Here is a 20,671-nt window from a genome sequence, read left to right as displayed (position 1 = left end):
ATTTTACATGTATTCTTAGTCAAAGCAAAAGTGGTTTTGATTGTTAAACTGAAAAGCAACAAGCCCAAATTAGTAGAGCTGAGTGCCCTGATATTCCAGCTATTTGTGTGTTTTGGTTTTGTCAGTGTCAGTTTTATTGCTAATTTTCAAGAAGCTGAAGCTTTTCTGAAGTTTCTATTATTGGACCACCTATTAAAAACATATAATTTTCTTCTCCTTTTAAGTACTAAGAGGAGTATGAGGCTGGAAATCAGTGCTGTGTATCCATATAGGGGAACTGACTCAAGACAGTTCCTATAGAAAAAGGCTGTTCTGCAGCTGTTACTTGAAAATTCCTCTTGGTGTGGGTAGTGATATTCTCTAGGAAAAGTGCTTCAGCTAAATCAGAAAACAGGCCTGTGCCTAATAAATGGATTCCCCAGGGAGCCATATAGGGAAAGCAATGGTACTCTTAATTCACACAGCCTGCCTGATTTCGGAGTAACTGCCTGTTTTCAGGCTTTGAGAGACCAGAAGATAAATAAAAACTGGAAAAGACCCCTGTATAAAAAATAGGTGTGCAGTTTTGGGGTGGGTTTTTTTAGCGGTGTTTTGTTTTGTTGGGGAAGACACTGGTTTGGGTTTTTTTTGTTAGTTTTGTAGTTGCTTGGGGTTTTTTACCTCATGTCGTGTGGGTTCTGAGGTATCTTTAGCTCATTTATGGCAGATGTGGTGGAATTAATCTCTGTGAGTGTCTGGGTGTAGCACAGACTGTGTGAGCTTAAAGGCTGCACAATTCAGTTTATGCCTCCCCAGCACCCACCACCAGAGAATGCATTTCACCCACCTTGGTTGCTCCCATCTAAATGGGAAATGCTGGTTTCTATTTGCTCTGCTGCAGATAGGATGTTTTGTGATTTTTGCATGTCTAATTGCACTGGCTGAAGTAATGAAATTCCCTCTTTTGTTTTGGAGCATAATCAGTGAGATTGCATTTGCATTGCTTATAAAATGAATCACGGAAGTGAAATTGCATTGCCCACATCTCATTTTGTATCGTAAAATGTTATGTGCTGCAGCTCGTTTTCCTCCTTCCCAGGGCTTCTCCTTGTGATGTTCTTTCTCTAAATCTCAAACTGCAACTATTTGCCTTTTGTACTTGACACAGGAATTACTTTCTGCAGTGTGCTCCTACATCTGTCATGCCAGCTAAAATCCTGGTAGTGCTCAGCACAAGGGTTGGGGAACAGTGAGTTTTCAAAGCTTTCAAGGGCAGCATTGAAAGCAATATTCTGTTGCATATTCAGCATTATTCAGTTGGTCTGTACGATTAGCAGCAACCTCTGAGTCATAGGTGGCAATGCCTTCCTAGCCTTCACAGATGGAAGCTGGATATTGAGAGGTTTGGCTTTGGAATTTTCTTGTAGGAAACACTGAAACCAAAATGATTCTGTTGTTCTTCCCCCTTTTCTCCTGCCTTTGTTGCTGGCACAGAGGCAAAAGTAAATGTGTTTTTAAATTGGGTTTTCTAAAAGTATCCCTGAGGTAAATTTCTATCTTGACTATAATTCATTCTTGGATTTATTTGATTTTTGGGGATACATCTTTGGAAATGAACAGTTTAATGCAATAAGAATAATTGCTTACTGCAGGAGCCGGTAACAATTCTGATAAATATGAATGTCCTAGATACTCCCACTGAGGACTTTGAAGTCATTAATTTTTATTATAGAAGTATAAGCAAAACACAAATGTTCTGAGATAACCTGTGGCACTGTGGCTGCCCACAAACACTCTGCCTATTAACTCCATTATAGATAAAACCTCCTGATCCTGTATGCAGCACTGCTTCTCTTAATATTGTATAAACGTGATGTGTGTCAAATAAATGCCACAGTCAAGTTAAAGTGATGGCACAACTGAAACAGTCAGTGCTGGTTTTTATCCATGAGATATTTTGTATTTTCCATGAGAAGATGGTGGTCTGGATTTCAGCAGCCTCTGCCACATAGAAGTACTCATGGAAAATGAATGAGAACACCAAATAATAAGAGAGATTTGAAAAAAAAAAAATTAAAAGCAGGGAGAAAGCAAATCAGAATGAATTGTGCATTTCCAAGGAGTATCTCCAGCTGGAGTTTCCTTTGTGCAGCTTTCTGCTAGTGAAGATATGAGATTTTTTGTTCTGTCCCACAGCTTTATCCACCAAGCTTTTTCTCACTTGAACTAATGTTTGTATCTTGAAATATTGTGGAATGTGTACTGTTTGACCTGAGGTTTTGTGGTCATAAGTTCTTTAATACTGGAGAGAGAGAGAGAAGGTGGGGAGAGCTATCAGGTAGAATCTTTTTAGCTGGGGATGCATTTGGCCCAGTGTTTAACAAATAAAAGAACCTGCTTTCAGTGCCTGTGGCCCAGCCCACTGCAGCCCCTCCAACCCAGCCACCAAGGAATTGCAGTTTTGTTGATTGAATCCAGTTCTGCCTGGGACTGGATTTCATGTTAGATGTGTGTCAGGGAGACTCTGTTAGCTATAATGAAGACAATTATGTTGGAAACATAAAGGGTAGAAGGATTAAAGTGCTAAATTTGCTCCAGCAGAATTTTAAGCCCAAAGTGGTCTCTTACCTTTCTGTGTCTCCAGCAAAGCTCCTGTGAAAGGTTGAGAGCATATCTTAGGAGCATAAATTGGGTTTTGGCAGTTAGGTGGGGATTTTTTTTCCCTTGCTTTTGTTTTGTTTCATTGGGTTGGGTTTTTTGGGTTTTTTGGGGGTTTTTTTGGGTTTTTTTTTTGTTTTTTTTTTTGTTTCCTCCTCTGCAGCAAAGAAAATTTCATGAGATAATTATATATTTTTCTATACACCCTGGGACTGCTTCAGATCTCTCACTAGTCTAAATCTAGAGTTCAACCTGAGCTTAAGACAACTGGTGTCAAATTTTTTTGCAGTGGAATTTCTAGGAGTACACAAATATTAGGCCAGCTGTGTGACTACTAGGGCACGAAAGCTTACCTGATTCCAGTTTTTAATGTGGCACTGAGCTTTTTGTTACCCTGGATGCTGGGTAGAGACCTGTGTTTGGTGCTGGTAGAAGGCAGTCCATAATCTCCTCTCTATTCCTGTTAGACTCTAGGGCTTAACTTTGGAGGGAGAGCTAAATGGTGTCTGAATATTATCATCTTCCCTGTGGAAAGCTCCTTAAACCTCAGGAGGTAGACAAATGAAAAGAAACCATTGACAAGGGCTGAAATGGCTCATACAGATGAGACTGAGTGCCTTTTAGGACAGCAGGGCTGTTCTGCAGGGTTTTATTTAGTAGGAACACAGTGTTAAATGCTCGTGGTTTGATGGGAAGCATTTTATGGCTAACACCTTGGAGAAGCTTGTTAGAGCTCAGGTGCATCCTAACAGAGACAGGTTTTTGTACTGGTTTGTGGATTCTGGGAGCTAGTCAGAGAAAAAAGTCAGATAAGCTTTACCAGGCATTCGTCTGGGAAGTTTTGAGAAAGCTCAGAGTAAGAATTAAAGCAGTCCTACACCTTGTGTTCTGAACTTCTTGTTAATTGTAAAGTATTTACAAAAAGAGTGTTATTCCTAATTAACCAATGGTGTAAAGAGTATTAATTAATGACCAGTCAAGTCCAGTTTTATCATAACTGCCTATAAAAAAAAAAGTGTAGCTTTTAAGAAGCTCAACATTTTACCTTCTGAAACCTTAGAGTCTGTATGTCACTGTATTCCCCCATCCTCAATGCAACAGCCACACTGGTTCACATGCACAAATTCATATTGCAGGTAACACATGATGTCTGCCAATTCACTTTACAGTAGTATGTGATGTTTAAAATGTGTGTCATGCTGCACAGCTGCTAGGACACTGCTTTTTGAGTTCTGTGCTCCCTTCTGTTTGTTCCTCCTAACATCAGGGACAGTCCCACAGGCATGCTGGTGGCATTCTGTGCCTTCAGGAACTCAGGTGTTTGGTGGCATTCTGTGCCTTCAGGAACTCCACAGTGGTGTTTGGTGGCACTCTGTGCCTGTAGTAACTCAAAAGTGTTGTTTGGTGGCATTCTGTGCCTTCAGTAACTCCAAAGAGGTGTTTGGTGGCATTCTGTGCCTTCAGTAACTCTGAAGTGGTGTTTGGTGGCATTTTGTGCCTTTAGTGACTCCGAAGTGATTTTTGGTGGCATTCTGTGCCTTCAGGAACTCAAGGGTGGTGTTTGGTGGTATTGTGTGCCTTCAGTAACTCTGAAGTGGTGTTTGGTGGCACTCTGTGCCTTCGGGAACTCAGAAGTGGTGTTTGGCATACTGTGTCTTCAGGAACTCAGGAATGGTGTTTGGTGGCATTCTGTGCCTTCGGGAACTCAGGAGTGGTGTTTGCCCAGCATGAGTTGCCTCTCCTTTGAGCAGGGCTTTTGTGACTCATTTCCATCAGCCCCGTGGAAGCCAAGCCAGGAGGGAGAGCAGCAGGGAGGCCCGTGGTTGGCAGCGTGTTTAGGAGAGGATGGAATTGCATCCCATCCCTTGGAGAGGGTGTTACCTGCAGGTCAGGGAGCAAAATGACTGAGCAGGCTGAGGAGGGAGGTTCTGGCTTGCACTGTGTCCTTAACTTGTGGCTTAAAGAAGAACACTTGTGCTTCTGGAGCTGAAATTTCAAGTAGCCACTATGTCTTAGACCAAATATGTGCTGGGGGGAAAAAAGAGTCAGAACCAGCCTCAAGTGGTTCTTTGCAAACACTCTGGGCTTAGTCCTGTGGGTATCTGAACCATGAGTATTTGTTTCTGAAACTTGAAGAAAGGTTTCACATTTAATAGCAAATTCCAAAATTTTATGCACCTTCAGGTCCACTTGCCCCCTTTCCCTGTTACATAAGAGTTATTGTCTGTTTGGAGAATTTACCATCTCCAAGGAAATATAATGAATTATGCAGATGAATTATACAGGTATGTAGTGAATTATATAGATGAATTCTGTGCACTTTATGACATTCCAGATATGATTCTTAATATAAATGGGCATCAGCAATGGAATACCTGCTGCAGTACCTGCTTGTGCAGTTCTGTTTTGGCAGAACCTTGTGACCTTGGTGCCCCTGATCAGAATTGCCCTAATTTCTGAGGAGGATGGCATGTCAAGTTAGAGCAACGTGATCTGTCCTGGAGATCTGCCTCTGCTTGTTTTGGGGTGCCTTTTTTTCCACTGCATGTTGGAAAAACTGTTTTACTGTTGAAAGAAGGGCTCTGTGGTTTCCACCCTAGCAGTAAATCCAGCACATTTTATGATTCCTTCAGTTGCAATGAAATTATTGGAGGGATACCACACATGAATTTAGCCTTGCTAAATATACCAAAATGTGCAGTTTTCAAACCTCATTGTTCTTAAATTAAAGTTGGATCTAAATTTGGTTTAGATTATACTTTCTGTGTGTATTTCATTTAGGTTGTACTTTCTGAGTGTATTTCAGGAGTTGGTATTTGGATAGATTATAGTAGGGAAATAATAAAAATCTTTCAGTGTAGAGAGCTTTTTGACTTACCCTCCTAGTAGGTGCAGTTTTGCCAGCAAATAAGTTCTGTCAGGGTGGGAGATAGATAATTTATAGCAGTCCCCCAACAACAGCAGCAAAAGAATAGGGGAAAGGGCTTCTTAATGAATTTGAATTGAAACCACACCAGCATAAGAAGGGTTATTTTATTTAAAGAAAACTTCTGTCTGGGCCCTAGAGTGATGCTGACACTGGTATTGAAATTATTTCAGTTCTGTTTTGCTTCTCTAACCTTTATAAAGCCACTGATAGCTAAATTTTAGAAGGTATTTTGTTGACTTAAAAGGAATTTTTTTCTTCAAAGGGATGATTAGTAGGATTTTCAAAAATTCTCAAGCAATTCTGTTTCTGAATTCCCATTAGTATCAAAGGAGAGGTCAGGTACTTCAGAAAAGACCAGCTGTCTGTTTGCCCCTCAAAGAACACCATGGCAAATCTGGATTTTAGCTCTTTCTGCTTTTATTACTGACCAGAATCTGGGTTTAGCAGAGTTTGGAGTCTTTAATTAGTTAAGGTTTAAATCGGGCTGAGAAGATCTATTATTATAAATTCCTTGTAAAGGAGAGTTTTCTTAAATTTGCCCAGATGATGACAGTGGGTAATATAGGTCTTTTCTGTTTAATCTCATAAATCTCACTGGAAGTAAAACAGCTCCAGAACCTGTAATAAAAAGATCCATCATTTCCCTGCAGCTATAATTGTTGGAAGCGTTGGCAGTAAGCTGCTGAGCGCTGCACTGAATCCTCCTGTGGCTTTGGAAATGTAATTTATTTTTTTCCCCCCCCACATTGCAGCAAGACACAATTAATGCCATTTCTGTAATAAATATCAGACCTCTGCTTTACAGCTCTCCAGACCCCTCTGAGGCTTTGGTGGGTGACACATGTACGTGGAGGTTTCCAGGAGAGGTGGGGCTTTCCAGCAGGTTTGGGGGAGTCTGTTCTCACATGTGTGTGCTTGCACAAATCAAATCTACCAGGGAGAGTGTGGAAAGGTATTTGCATCCCTTTGTTTTCAGTCAGACAAGAAACCAGATGTTTGGCTTGGTGTTTGAGCAACTGGAAGACAGATTCAAGTTAACAAAAGCATTAATATGTATGATTTAAACAATTAATGGCTGACAGTGGCCAACTAAAGCAATGCTAAATTTGGGCATTAATTTTGTGTATTGAGAGGAAATTAGTGTTTGGCTTTGTGTCTTCAGCATGTGTTGTATCACAAAATCAGCTATGGGCATGTAAATGTTTTTCTGATGGGAGAACTTAAATGACATTTCTGTGCATGTTTTGAAGGTTTGGAAATTAGGATATGATTTTTTGTTTCAAAATGTAGGCACATGTACAGTTTGCTATAGTCCTTCTAGCCTGTGGCCTTAAAAACTCAGTTGAGAATTGTGAAGTTGGCCTAGTAGCATTGAGGTTTGGTTGGTTTGTTTGTTTTAAATAAGAAGAATTACACATCTGTTACTCTCATTCCATTTCTTGGATGCTGCCAGGCATGCAGGTGCACTTCATGCTTTTTTCCTTCAGCTGAGAGATTTACTGATAAATTGTAACAGAAATTAATGAAGCCACGAGTTTCATATGATTGCCCTATTCCAGGACTTGGGACTGGCTCTAGGAGCAGTAACAAATATCACAACACGACAAAGCTGTGAGGTTTGGATACAGAAACTAATAGATTTACACTGCAGTTCTCACAGAAAAACCCATTATTTTCTCCTGAATTTTCCATGCCAGAGGGAGCATGTGTAGAGACAGAGGTATGAATTCAAAGGAACAAAAAACTGAAGATATAGAAAATATATTGCTTTTGTTTTCCCATTTCAAAAAAATTTCTTCCATGGACTTAGCTGAGGAGGGGGAACTAAGCACTAAGAAACAAGCTTTTAAAAGTGGGTTTTTTTTCCAGAAAATATTTGTATTTTAATCCTAAAATAAACACACCAAGCTAATTGGCTCTTTGAAGAAGTATTTTGTTTGCAAATTTTGAAAATAGGACTAGAGAGAAAAGTATGAAATTATACGAGAGGAAGCTAAACTGTAAATAAATACAGTGATGACTATTCACTGGAAGCATGAGTGGGATGCTTTTTAAAAGCTAGATATAGATCTGTTTTAAATACCTAGGTACCAGAGAGGAAATCTCCAAGTGACTCCCAAAACAGAGTAAGTGCAACAACACCCCTGGATTTGATGTGGCACACAGATGTGAAGCCTGTGCTGAAATGGATGCATAATGAATACTTATTTAGATGTCATAAAGAATAAACCCACAAATCCAGTCACAGATATACCCAGTGGAGTAATTAGTGAGATGAAAAGCCAGCATGTGAAGTGACACGGGCTGGGAAGGACGTGGGCCCATGTGTCACGGCACTGTTCATGCATCTGGAGTGCCTGGGGACAGGAAAATGTCCTGCTTTGCTGGTCACCTGTAGCAGAGCCAGCCTGCAGAGGGCTGGGCTGTGAGCAGCAATGATGCTGGTTTGGGCTCTGGGGCTGCAGGAGGGGTTGGTTTGCAGCATCTGGTCGTGTTCTGTCCATTGTGGGTGCTGGGGAGTGATTTACTCCATGGCAGGAACTGGAAACTTTCCTGGCTCAGTGTTAAAGGTTTTTATTCCTTCTCCAAGGATGAATTGGTTTCTTGGGAATCCATCTGTGAGAGGGGCTTTGGAGCCTGCATATCTCAAAACCTGAGAGAGCAGGGCAGTGAACAGTCTGTGGGTTGGGCTCTCTAGCCACAGGCATTCCCAGGCTAACCCACCCCTGCTAGGTTAAGTTTTTTCTGACTCAGAAAGAAAATAACTAAAAAGCATTTTAAAAGCTTTTGTTCTATTTTCAGTCTCACGTAAAAATACAAATGTTTCAATTTACAATATAACAATCAAAAACTATTCCTTAATTACAATACATTGTTTCTTAATTTATTGATTTTAATCACATTATGCTACAAATGTTTTAAAACTAATCATCTAAAATGACCCCCTCATAAGTCTTATTACAATACATCTTCCATAGTTTATTTCTCTAAAATATCTAGTCTTATTTATTAAACCAACCTTGAAAGCTTATTTGTAGTTCTATTTCTCTCTCAACAACATCTTATTCCAAAGTATTTCTAAATTAACATTTCTTATCTCAAAGCTTGTACACAAATACATACTATATAAACTTTCAAATAAACGTTAAAAATTCTCTACAAATTCATTTCCCGCACACTCCAAGACCCTTATTTTCAGCATTTGAACTCACCCATGCAGAATCATCCTTTATCATCAAAACTGATTCCTTTCAGGAAGGTGGTGCTTGTGTGTTTTCTGAGGTTCTTTTGCAGCAGGGTCCCAGTGTGGCTGCAGCTGTGTCTGTAGGAGGGCTGCACTGCCCTGCCTGTCTCAGAGGAGCTTTCCAGCCCTGCTGATTTATAAGACATCCTTATGAGTAACTGGGGTAGGCTTGGGCTGAAATGCACAGTTAACATGTCTCCTCTGGGGCAAGACATCTTAAATCAAGTCCTTTGCCCCTGTGTTGTTGTTGCATTAGGGGTGGCTGAATAAAGCAACACAGATTTTGATGTTGTTAGAAGGTAAATGTGAAGTTTGTTATACATCACATTCTTTTTATAGACAGCTCTGAGAAGGTCGGACCTGACTGGTCCTCAATTAACACTCCTCACATTACTGGCTAATTAGGAGCAGCACTCTTCTTGTGCACACCTTAGAAATACAGAAGTGCAACAACACCCATGGATTTGATGTGGCACACAGACTTGCAGCCTGTGCTTAAATGGATGCATAATGAACACTTATTTAGATGTCATAAGAAATGAACCCACAAATTGAGCCACAGATGTACCAGTGGGGTGCAGGATAATAGGAACAGCACTTTTCTTGTACACATGTAGTGTACTTAGAGTGGTAAAAAGAACAACACTCTTCCTGTACACATATAGTGTACTTAGAGTGGCTTAGTAAGAGCAGCACTCTTCTTGTGCACACCTTAGAAATAAAGTGCAGCAACAACCCTGGATTTGATGTGGCACACAGACTTGAAGCCTGTGCTTAAATGGATGCATAATGAACACTTATTTAGATGTCATGAAAAATGAACCCACAAATTGAGCCACAGATGTACCCAGTAAGTACAGGAGTACAGGAAGTAGGAACCAACACATTATTATTATCCTGAGTACCGGATGATAGGAGCAACGCTCTTCTTGTACACATGTCGTGTACTTAAAGTGGCTAATAAGAAAAACACTCTCCTTGTGCACATCTTGCAAGTAAACAACCAGTTTAAAACACCAGTTGTAAAGATTTAGGATTCTTTTAATTCTTTCTCTGAGCTTTCTCAAAACTCCTCAGAACAATGCTTGGGGAGTTTTATCTGGCTTTCTCTCTGACCAGGCTGTCAGCATCCACGCCCCTGTGCATGTGCAGTTCCTGAATTCAGGCCCCACTCCCTTGCTGGTCAGACCCCCCTGGTATGGCATGTGCTGCTCATTCTTGCTTGTTTCATCTCCCACTTTGAAAGCCAGGCTGGGGTTTACTGCCTGATGGGTGAAGGCAGGGTGCAGCCCCAGGATGGAGCAGTGCCTGGGCTGCTGTGTGCAGAGCTGGCAGGGCAAGGGGCAGCACTCAGCCCCTGACCTGCACTGATCCACCTTGGGAGGTGCTGTGGGTCTGGGGAAGGGACTGCTGGGTACCACCTGAGCAAGCCAAATCAGAGCCTGGATAATGCTGTCCTTTCAGGCAAGGTGGGAGGAAATGCATATTTTGCAGGAACCCCCATATTTTGCAAATCTGAGGGACTCTTGGACTCTAAGTGAGAACCACTGGTGGTAAGGGCAGTTTGGTAAAGCATTTATCTGATTAACAAGGTTCTTGCACAAGTGTGTGAAGGTTACATTGTCCCTTCTGATTGCTGGACCCTTGTCATAAATGCATTAAATGTGACAGATCTTACATTACTGTCGTGATCTCACAAAGCAGTCATTGCTCAGCTGCCTTTTGGGATTTCATTCTGGGTCTTACATAAGCTTTTTAAAAACCAGACAAGTGCCTGATTTTCTGAGGTGCAACATATCTTGTGTTGTTTCCTGTTTCCTGGTTACTGTATTAATCCTAATATATGAACATTTAAATTATTCTGAAACATCTCTTAGTGCATCTTTCCGTGAGCATGCCGCTCCAAATGGAGTAATCAAATAATCTGTGAAGAGTTTCAGTCTGCCATGTCAAGAAGACTGAAAAAACCAAATTGGTGGTGGTGATGGAGAATGCCAGAGTAAGGTAAATGCATTGTGTTTTCAGCAAAGGTAAAGAACAAGCTGAATTTCTTAGGTATGTGCTCTGATTCAGCAGAATGGTGGTGGACATAAATAATTTGGATTAATTATAATTATTGTTATGACTAATTATAATGATTAGGGCCAAAATAATTATTTTATTTTATTATTTATCATTTTTCCTGCTTGAACTGCAGGAAGGGTCAGATGCAGAACTGTCCCAGAGATTTCAGCAATGCCAGTGTGCAGCCCCCAGCTGCTGGGCTGTGAGTGGATCAGAAAGAAGGGTGAAAGTAGAAAAGGAAGAAGGTAGATCAGGAGGAAGGGTGATGCTCACAGCCCAGGGTGTCACCAGAGCTGTGGCAGGGCAGTGCCTTGCCTTCAGAGTCCAGTCCTCTCGGGGTGCAGTGGGAAGGGAGGCTCTCCTATTGCTGTTTGCCATGCTTCAGTCCTGGGTGAAAAGAAAACTTGAGCCTTTAGGGCTGGCAATAACACCTCTGTTATTAAGTTTCTGCTGAAGGACTGCTTTGAGTATGATAAATGGATGGACTGAACACAATCACCTGCAGTACCTCGCTTGGAAATACTCAGTGGAGAAATACTGAATGAGAGAAGGAAGCTAAGACGTAGAAAAAAGGTTACTTGGCAACATCATGGTGTTTGTAAAGGAGAGAAAGAAGGGTCAGGGACTCAATGAATTTTGATGATAGACTTTTCTGTAAGTCACGGCACGAATGGAAAAATCCTAAACCAGGTTTCAGTGCCAGGCTCTAGTGCAGAACAGGCTTTGGTTGGAAGCTGAGAGAAGAGCAAAGCCTGGCTGCTGTGTACAAACAGAATTGGGCTCCCCAGGGCAGGCAGTGCTGGTTTAGCTCCAGCAGAGATGCTCTGAACAAGTTGTGTGCTGATGATGGAAGCTGGTGTTCATTATTTGTGCTGTCTGGAGTAAACATGCTGGGAAATAGAGAAATGTTGATTTGGGGACCCCCATATTTTGGAAGGAAGACACCATGTAGGAAAGCACTATGATTGCAGTTCTGCCCAGCTTGCCAGTGCAATTTCGATGGGTAAATTAATTTTTCTCTGGAATAATAACTGAGTTAATTTCAGACCCTTGCTGAGAAAATAAAATCCATTGATTGTTGGATTTTTCTCCTGCGTTTCTGCAGTGGTAACAGTTTCATGGCTCAGGTAATTGTACCTGGTGCTTTGGGTGGAACAGGAGGTACAACACAGAACCCCAGAAGAGTCATCCACCAAATTCTCTGCTCTCCAGTCCAGCTGGCAGTATAATCTGGTTTTAAAGTAAGCATCACCTTGGAGAGCCTGAATTTTGCAAATTAATTCCGTGGCCCATGTTAACAAGGGATGGTACTTGGATACAGCTTGATTGGAAAGACCTAATTATGGTACCTAGGAAAAGTCAGTCTGACAAATATCTCCCCCCTACTGCTTCCCCCACTAATATTTTTGCTGTGAATATTCTTAACAAATAGAATAAATATTTAATAATATATAATCTATTAATGTAATATAATATAGATAATATCTAACAGATGTAACAATCAATATAATATAATTTAAAATTTCCAACAATGTTAAATTCTAGCTCAGTAAGATCTTGTTAGTAAGTGCATTCCCACGGGCAGTTTTTCACTGGAGACCAGGACATATCCATATGGAGTCTGATTTCTGGAGCCACTCTAAAGCTCCCCAGGGCAGGGAACTGATTTGAACCCTGGAGGATGCTTCTGGTCTTTCTCACCTGTGCAGGGAGCTGAAATTCAAGGCACTGGCAGAAATTTTCACACAGTTCAGTGTACAGTAAAAACTAAATGCTAATTTAGTTTACAGTTCAGTAAACAAAAGCAATACTTCAAAAGTCAGTATTTTCTTCAGGTTTGTGCTTTTTTTTCTATTACTGACCATACATCTCATCATAGCTGTGGGGATTTAGGACAAACAAATTCACAGTGATGTCTACTGGTGTTTGTTTTCAGTGTGGAGAGCACAACTAATAAAACCTGTTTAATTTTATTTTTACTTTCAGGCACCGATTTTTGAATGCCTATTGTGCCAGTTTGCCCAAATAAATCTTATGAACAGAATTATTTTGGGATGCTTTAAAGTAGCTGGAGCTTGGTTTCACTAGCCTGATAATTTGAGATGTAAGTGGACTATTATTGTGACATAACTCCTAAATACCTCAACATTTCTAGCTGAAGCTAAGCTCTAACCATGATCAAAGTGGCACATCAATGGAATGAGCTGAAGTTTTGTGGAATTGGGGTGGGATTTTCTGTGGCACTAATCCAGATGCTATGCTATTCAAGTGTTGAGCAAATCAAATTATGGTAACTCTGCAGAGAAATAATTGCTTTCCAAAGTAGGCAATGGATTGCCATTTGTATTTAAGTTTTTCTGTTACAAATTAGAGCTTCTAACCACTAAGTGTGCATAAAGCATTTTGATTACCTATTTTTTTCCTATATTGTGCTTTAAAAAAAAAAAAAGTCACCAAAACCCAAATGACGAGTCTTCCATGATGGGTCACATGTAGTTGGTAAGATCAAATTACCAAATACAGCTTGCAAATAACCAGTTGAACTGAATTTCTAGCATTGTTGGCTATAGAAAAAGAAAAGTTTTGTATGTGTGATAGCACATCAGCCCTGACTTTATAGATTCTGGGATGATGAGCTCAGGATTTTGTTTAAGTTTAGGAAGCTGCCACTAGACTTGGTTCAGGAGTTTCCAGCCTCCATTAAATCACTCCTGAATGTACTTTATTGTGTGTAAACAAATGCTCTGTGCTGGGATCTCTAGGAGAACCTGTGCCCTTGAACAAAATCAGCTGCTGAGTATTGCATTTGCTGGGACCCCCGTGGCAGGAAGGAATGATGGATCTGACTCCATGTTCTTAGAAGGTTAACTTATTATTTTATGACACTATATTTTATTAAATACTAAACTAAACTATACTAAAGAATACAGAAAGGATACTTACAGAAGGCTAAAAAGATAATAATGAAAACTCCTGACTCTTTCCAGAGTTCTGACACAGCTTGGCCCTGATTGGCCAAAGAGTCAAAACAATTCACATGAAACCAATGAAACAACCACCTGTTGGATAAACAATCCCCAAACACATTCCAAAGGAGCAAGACACAGGAGAAGCAAATGAGATAATTATTGCTTTCTTTTTTCTCCGAGGCTTCCCAACTTCCCAGGAGAAAAATCCTGGGGGAAGGGATTTTTCAGAAAATGTGAATGTGACAGCTGAGCTCAGGTGAGAGCCGTTCCTGGCCCACCTGGCAGACTGGTTATCCCATGGCCCCTGTGCCTGCCCATGGATAAGGCACAGGATGTAAAACATCCCAATTCAAAATCTCCTAAATCCACTTTTTCCCATGTTTAAACACACTTTAGTACCACAGAGTAGTACCTTGTGTATATTTCATCTTCCTTTCCTCACCAGGTAAGTTTTTAGCAGCACTGGGTTTTTGGCAGAGCGCGGCGTGTGCCGGTGGACGCGTGGCTGCTTTCCTGGAGGGAGCAGCCTGCTGCTATCTGCAGTAATGGATGTGAGGGTTTGAACCTTGTGACTGTTGTGGGATCTTTGTGTCTGCTCTAGGGTCGACCCCATCCCATATGACACTCCAAAGCCAGCGGGCCACACGCGCTTTGTCTGCGTCTCAGACACGCACTCCAGAACAGATGGCATCCAGATGCCCTACGGGGACATCCTGCTCCACACAGGCGACTTCACCGAGCTGGGACTGCCCTCCGAGGTTAAGAAGTTTAATGACTGGTTAGGTAAGGAATTACTGCCTTTTGGTGACCCCAATTAACCCCTCCTGTCCCAGTGTCACTCACTGTCTGCTAATTGAATTAGGGCGCTCGAGAATCTCCCCCCGCGCTCGCTCCCCTTGTCTGAGTGTCATGTGCTGCTTCTAGCCTCACTTGTTAATAATAATAATAATAATAATAATAATAATAATAATAATAATAATAATAATAATAATAATAATAATAATAATAATAATAATAAAGACAAATTCAGAGACTTTGCTGCTCTTCTGCATTCCCTTGGGGAAATGATTCATTGCAGCACCCTGGGGGTGCTGAGGAGGTGGTGGCACCTCATGCAAAGGGTGCAGTTTGTCCCCTCAGCTGGTGCTGGGGTGTTCTGTGTCCAGTCCAAAAGCTGCTGCTCGCTGTGTTTTGGGTTTGCTGTAACTTACTGCAGAGCTGGAAGTTACAATGTATTGGAAATGATCAAAGTCCTTCTTCCCATGGGGCAGAATCAATAATACTGTTTGGAAGAGTATTATTATAAATATATAATAATAATAACAATATTTATTATATCTATAATATTATATATTATAATAATAATAATTATATATATAATATTATAGATATATAATAGGAAGGTATTATTGTAAATATATAATAATAACAATATTTCTATATCTAAATAATGTCTATATCTGTAATATTATAGATATATAATAATACTATATATATTATATAATTTAAATTATATAATTATTATATATTATATAAATTATAATGCATAATATATATAATAGATAAAATGTAAGAACTATATACAATATCTATAATATATATTATATAATATATATTTTATATATTTACTTATATAAAAGTATATATATAAAATATATATATATATATATATATATATATATATAAATATATATATTATATTTGGAGAATTTTTTTATCTGTGGGGGGTGATATTCACATACTTGTCCCTTTGATTTGGAGTACAGACATTTTATCTTTGATCATGGGCTGTCAGCTTCTTTTTGGTAGAATACTGTCTTTAGGGAGAGAAAAAAAAAAAGAGCTCTATTCCCAGAGACAAAGATAATTTTAAAGATAGATAATTAAAACCTTTACCTTGAAACAACTCATCTTTAAGAAAGTATCCCATAAGTTAACACAGGCCATAAAGACAACTGTAAAAAAAGCTTATAAAAAATAGAAGAAATTTCACAATTACAAATTTCCCCAAGCAGATACTATCCATAAAAAGAAACACAAGAAATCTATTTTCTTATAGAAAAGTCTCCATAACACTAACAAAAAAGGCTTGTCTCCCTAAGTAAACTAAAGAAAGATTATTCTAAAAGTAGTACACTAACTAACATTTTAGGATTTGTTTCTTTACATTATCAGTGAGAACGAAAAGGTTATAGAAAGGTGAGAAGTGTCCTAAAAGTTATTTTCTAATTTTTGTTACTTTTTCTTTTAGTTACTATTAAGAAATTTCTCTTTATGCCCTTTGGTAGTTTTAAGCCTGCTTTACCTTTCCCCTAGTCCTACCTCACAACAAGATATAAGGGAGTACATCCTAGTGAATGCACTGGTGATCAGCCAGCACTAAACCCACCACACTCATTAGTACATTAACCCCAAAAAATCTCAAATTAACAAACCAAACCCACTACAAACACCTTTAATATTCTGCTATATTTGACAGCAGTGCCCTGACAGCATGTTGCTGGAACTGAGGGCAGTTAAACAGCAAGAGCAGAGAACCAAAAGGAAGGAGGGGAGCTTCCAAAAGGAAGGTGTGGGAGGCTCCTGTTGTTGGAAATGCCACTGGCAGGTTGGTTGCAGACTGCCAGCTCTCCTCTTGCTCTAAGGGCTGAAAGTGACTTGAGCAGCTGATTTTCAAAAAGCATCAGAATGGATTTTTAAATATATTTTTAAATATAAAAGGTATTTCGAAGCAAATCTCTGTCATCAGGTTTTACTGCACTCTCTCTTGCCTGCTTGTGATGGCAGCATCTCTGCATATTTTATCCTATGTGTATCTTGCCTCTTTTATCATCTCTACATACTTTTATTGCACTGGAGTTCCTTGGCTGACCCTTCATATCAAGAGATATGTAAGGGACATTTGATTTTACAAAAGGAATATTTAAATAGAAGGACTCCTACATTGTCTGTCTTGTCACCCTTCTTTGCATTTTCTTCATACTCTTCTTTTTACCTGACCTCCTCTGATTTCCAAAACCCTGTTTGAATTTGAATATTTTATTGCTGTGCACATAGGAGTGGGCTTCTCTAACCACACCACTGCAACTTAGCTGTATTGTTCCTATTTCTAGAAGGAAATAGAAATTTCTAGAAGGTGATCCTAGATTTGATAGGCTCAAACCTGTCCTTTTTCTGTGTGCAATTGCAGCTCCAGAGGAGGAATTGCCTCTTGGAGGGCACAGATCTCCCTGAGTGCATTGCTGAGAGCAGTGTCTGGCCACCTGAGTTCCTCTTTGGCCCCTGAGTAATTTCACAAATTTCACAAATGCTCTTTAGGTGCAGCCAGAGCCTGTGGCCAGTGCTTGGCATTTGAAAACACTCAGGGCTGCAGAAAGCCAGCCCAAATCATCTGCCAGGGCGCTTTCACCCTTCCCTGGGGAATCCTGCAGAGCTGGCAGCCTCTTGGCATTCCTTGCATCTAACAGAGGGGGTTCATGAGGATATTATTTTAGCACATGGGTCCTTGGCTTAACATTCCCAACAGAAGATTATAACCCTTTGGATAGGTTGTGTTCCAGCCCCAGTAACTTACCAGGGGGTTTTCTTAGCATATATGCATGGTTTCTTGTGGAACACAGAGTAGTGTTTATTGGAAAAAGCAAATTTTGCAGGCAGTTTCACTGAAACTGGAAGCTCTGACTGTGTGAGGGCCTGCTGGCTTTGGCCTCAGGCTTTCATAGTTCAGGTACAAAGAAAATCTGGTTTTACATGCTGAGAGCTCACTTGCATCTTCTCATATATATGTCTATATGTATGTATATATATGTGTGTGTGTATATAAATATATGTGTATATATATGTATATATATATAAATGGGTATATATACACATATATGTGTATATATATATATGCACATGTATATGTATAGATACACATATATAAGTATATATATGTGTGTGTATGTATATATAATATATTAATATAATATATATTTTAAAATATAATATATATTCTTATACATATAATATATTTATATATAGCATAATGTAATACAATATAACATAATAGAATATAACATAATAGAATATAACATAATAGAATATTATACATATATATATATACATATATATATACACACACATACACACACACACACATATATATATATTTTAATTTACTTATTTATATATATATATATATATATATATGACAATACCAGTTATTAGGTTCCTGGCTCAGGGCAAGCCCAGCAAATTGCTTCACCTGTGGGAATGTTGATAAATACTTGCTTCAGTGCAAGTATTCCTCACCAGGAATCAAAACACCAAAGCCAGCCATGTCCTTTTGCCTCTCTTTTTTCAGACTCCTGTCTCCAAAATGTGTTAATTGTGTTTTACCATTTATTATGTTATTATTTTCTGTGTGTGTTGTGAAGATTTATTGCCTTCAAGGATGTGGGGTGATGATGTGCTGCAGTTAAAAAAATACATACGAGGAGCAAGAAGGATTCCTTTTCCTTCCTCAGCAGCATCTTTTTTTCATTGTAGTTGGTAGGAACCTTGTTCCAGGACTACACACTGAGAATGAAATGCATCAAATACAAGGTGGTCCTTACAGAAAAATGTTTTTCTGTGTTTCCTGGCTCTGGTTTTCTCCCCTGGCAGCTGTGTTGTGAAGCTGCAATGTAGACAAGGCGTCTGTGTCATTTGTGTCATGAGGGAGAGAAGCCAGATTGAAGCTGGCTTTCAATCTGCAGCTTAGCTTACCCACTCTGTGGTAAAAACCAGGTCTTGCTTACATTAGAATTATATCATGGCAAAACTAAAACACAGTGGCTGTCCACAATTTCTCCTGGCAGTAAAGCCAAGGGGAAAGTTGAGAGGTGATTATTCTGAGCTCCTGCCTTGCTTGTCCTCCACTGGGCCTTCCATATCCCAGTCACACAGGGCTGAGAGCACTGCCTCAAGCCCTGCTGGTTTATATCTTGTGAGTTTTGCATCCCTTTGCCACAATTTGGGTCTTTCACCTGGGAAAAGTGTTCAGCATTTTGCCTGTCCATTTCATCCACACTCATCCTTCTTCCTTGCCTCCACAGCCCAGCCATGGACCTTGCTTTCCACACTCCCTTTCCCATTCTCCCCAGTTCTCAGCCCTTCCAGCAACTTTTGCTAGTTAAATGCTTTTTCCCTTTGGCTGTGACATTTTCATTATTGGTTTTGTGTGGAAGTCAGCTGGTTTATACATTGAATAACCTCTGTGGTCACTTAGTGATTGCATCCCCTGGCTGAGGTAATTTATTCACTTTGTTTTGGTGTGAACATGTCCCTCGGGTCTTGTAACTGCTGTAATCACTTGACCTTAGGGACTGGTAGATGCTTTAAACACAGTTATTTTAAATTTATAATTGTTTTCATTAAAAATCTCTTCTGCTAACTTAACTGATTTTGTAGTAAACACAGCATTACGTGCTGAGGAAGAATTGAGATGTTATTCTGTGCCAAATGTATTTTTTACTGAATGTTTCAACTTGCTATTATTATCTCTGCTCATATTTTTCCCATCCATTCTCATTCAGTCATATATGTGAAATGAAATAGAAGAATATCTAATTATAGCTCTGTCTTCATAGTGCAATATTTCCTTTTCTGGGTGATGGGAAGTGATTGAATAACCCATAAGAAGTGAAGGGAAAGCAAAGATAAATTCAGGCAGATAGATCTTTAATGAGTTGATATGTTTATTTTGCTCAGTTACTGTGGGCCTGATTGTGCATATCCTTGCTTGTGTGAATAATTTGAATTCAGTTCAGAATTTTTCCTCAAACAGCCCATTTTGTACTTTTTTCTTTAGTGTTTATATCACACTGTGTTCATTTTTTGGTTCTGGTTTGTTTGTTTTTCCCCCCTGCAAGGTTTCTGTTATAAAGAATATTTCTGCACGAGCTTCCAAAATCTTGCAGTGGTAGACTTGGATAAATTCACTAGGTGATCTTGCTCCTGGTTATTGTCTGTGGGGCTGAAAGTTGAATTTAGCTAGGGTTTTCCTAAGTTGTTCTAGGATTTAGCAATTTGCCTCTTTCATGTTTAAGTCTTGCTTTTGTTCTGAATGTTTATTTCTTTAAATTTCTTTATGATGATGACTGTAAAAACTTTGTGGATGGTTTAGTGGCCAAATACATATGGGTTTGTATTGGAGCAAATATTTCTTTACCTGTACTATGTACTTGCCTCAAGTATAAACATTGTTGCTAGAGCTAAAAAAAAAAAAATCAGCTTTATTTTTCTGTGCTGTAGTTCCTTGACCATGTTACTTGAAGTGAGAAGAAAAGAATGATTATATAATTTTAATGCAGAGTTTTTCTTGTTGCCTCTACATATGTGGATGTGGTCCTCAGCAAGTATTGTCAATTATTTTAAAGTTCATTTTTTGTGTGACTATTTGTAACTGAAAATAGCAGCATCACCTTGGAATTGCTGGTTGTTACGTGGATTAGATGACAAAATATAAATGTGGTGCTGGTCTCAGAACTAGGGACAGACACTTGGTTCCAGTCTACAGTTAAATTTATGCATTAGTGCTGTGGAAATTTGAAATTATATTCAAAACTGTTAAGCCAGACACCTGCCAGAATGTGTTTGATATTGAAGATAGCATAACTCAATTTGAAAAAAATAAAATAAAAAATGAACTGGACCAGAATAGTATAATAGCAAGATCAAGCTCTTTTCTTATCAGTGTTTAAAAATGCAGGGTCACATTCCACTTTTATCCTTTCTCAATCTCTCTGGTCTGGCTTAGGTATCTGGCTTCATCTCCTCCCCAGGCATGGCTCATTCAGGGTTTAG

At 39.4% G+C, this 20,671-nt stretch overlaps 1 protein-coding gene across 3 annotated transcripts in view; it reads left to right on the top strand.

The window, feature by feature from the left end:
- MPPED2 (metallophosphoesterase domain containing 2) overlaps positions 1 to 20,671 on the top strand; it is a 117,471-nt gene that overhangs the window by 27,067 nt on the left and 69,733 nt on the right. For 2 of the 3 annotated variants that reach the window (XM_030240714.2, XM_030240716.2), the window contains one exon: positions 14,445 to 14,626. In XM_030240714.2, coding sequence (XP_030096574.1) covers positions 14,445 to 14,626 — 182 coding nt within the window. Of the gene's footprint in view, positions 1 to 12,909; positions 12,979 to 14,444; positions 14,627 to 20,671 lie in introns of those variants that run through there. The other variant, XM_050975738.1, reaches the window with a different exon arrangement.

This window comes from Serinus canaria, chromosome 5 (assembly GCF_022539315.1).
Source record: "Serinus canaria isolate serCan28SL12 chromosome 5, serCan2020, whole genome shotgun sequence".
Classification (NCBI taxonomy): Eukaryota; Metazoa; Chordata; class Aves; order Passeriformes; family Fringillidae; genus Serinus; species Serinus canaria.
Note: the sequence above shows the minus strand (reverse complement) of the source record. Positions and strands in the feature narration are given on the sequence as shown.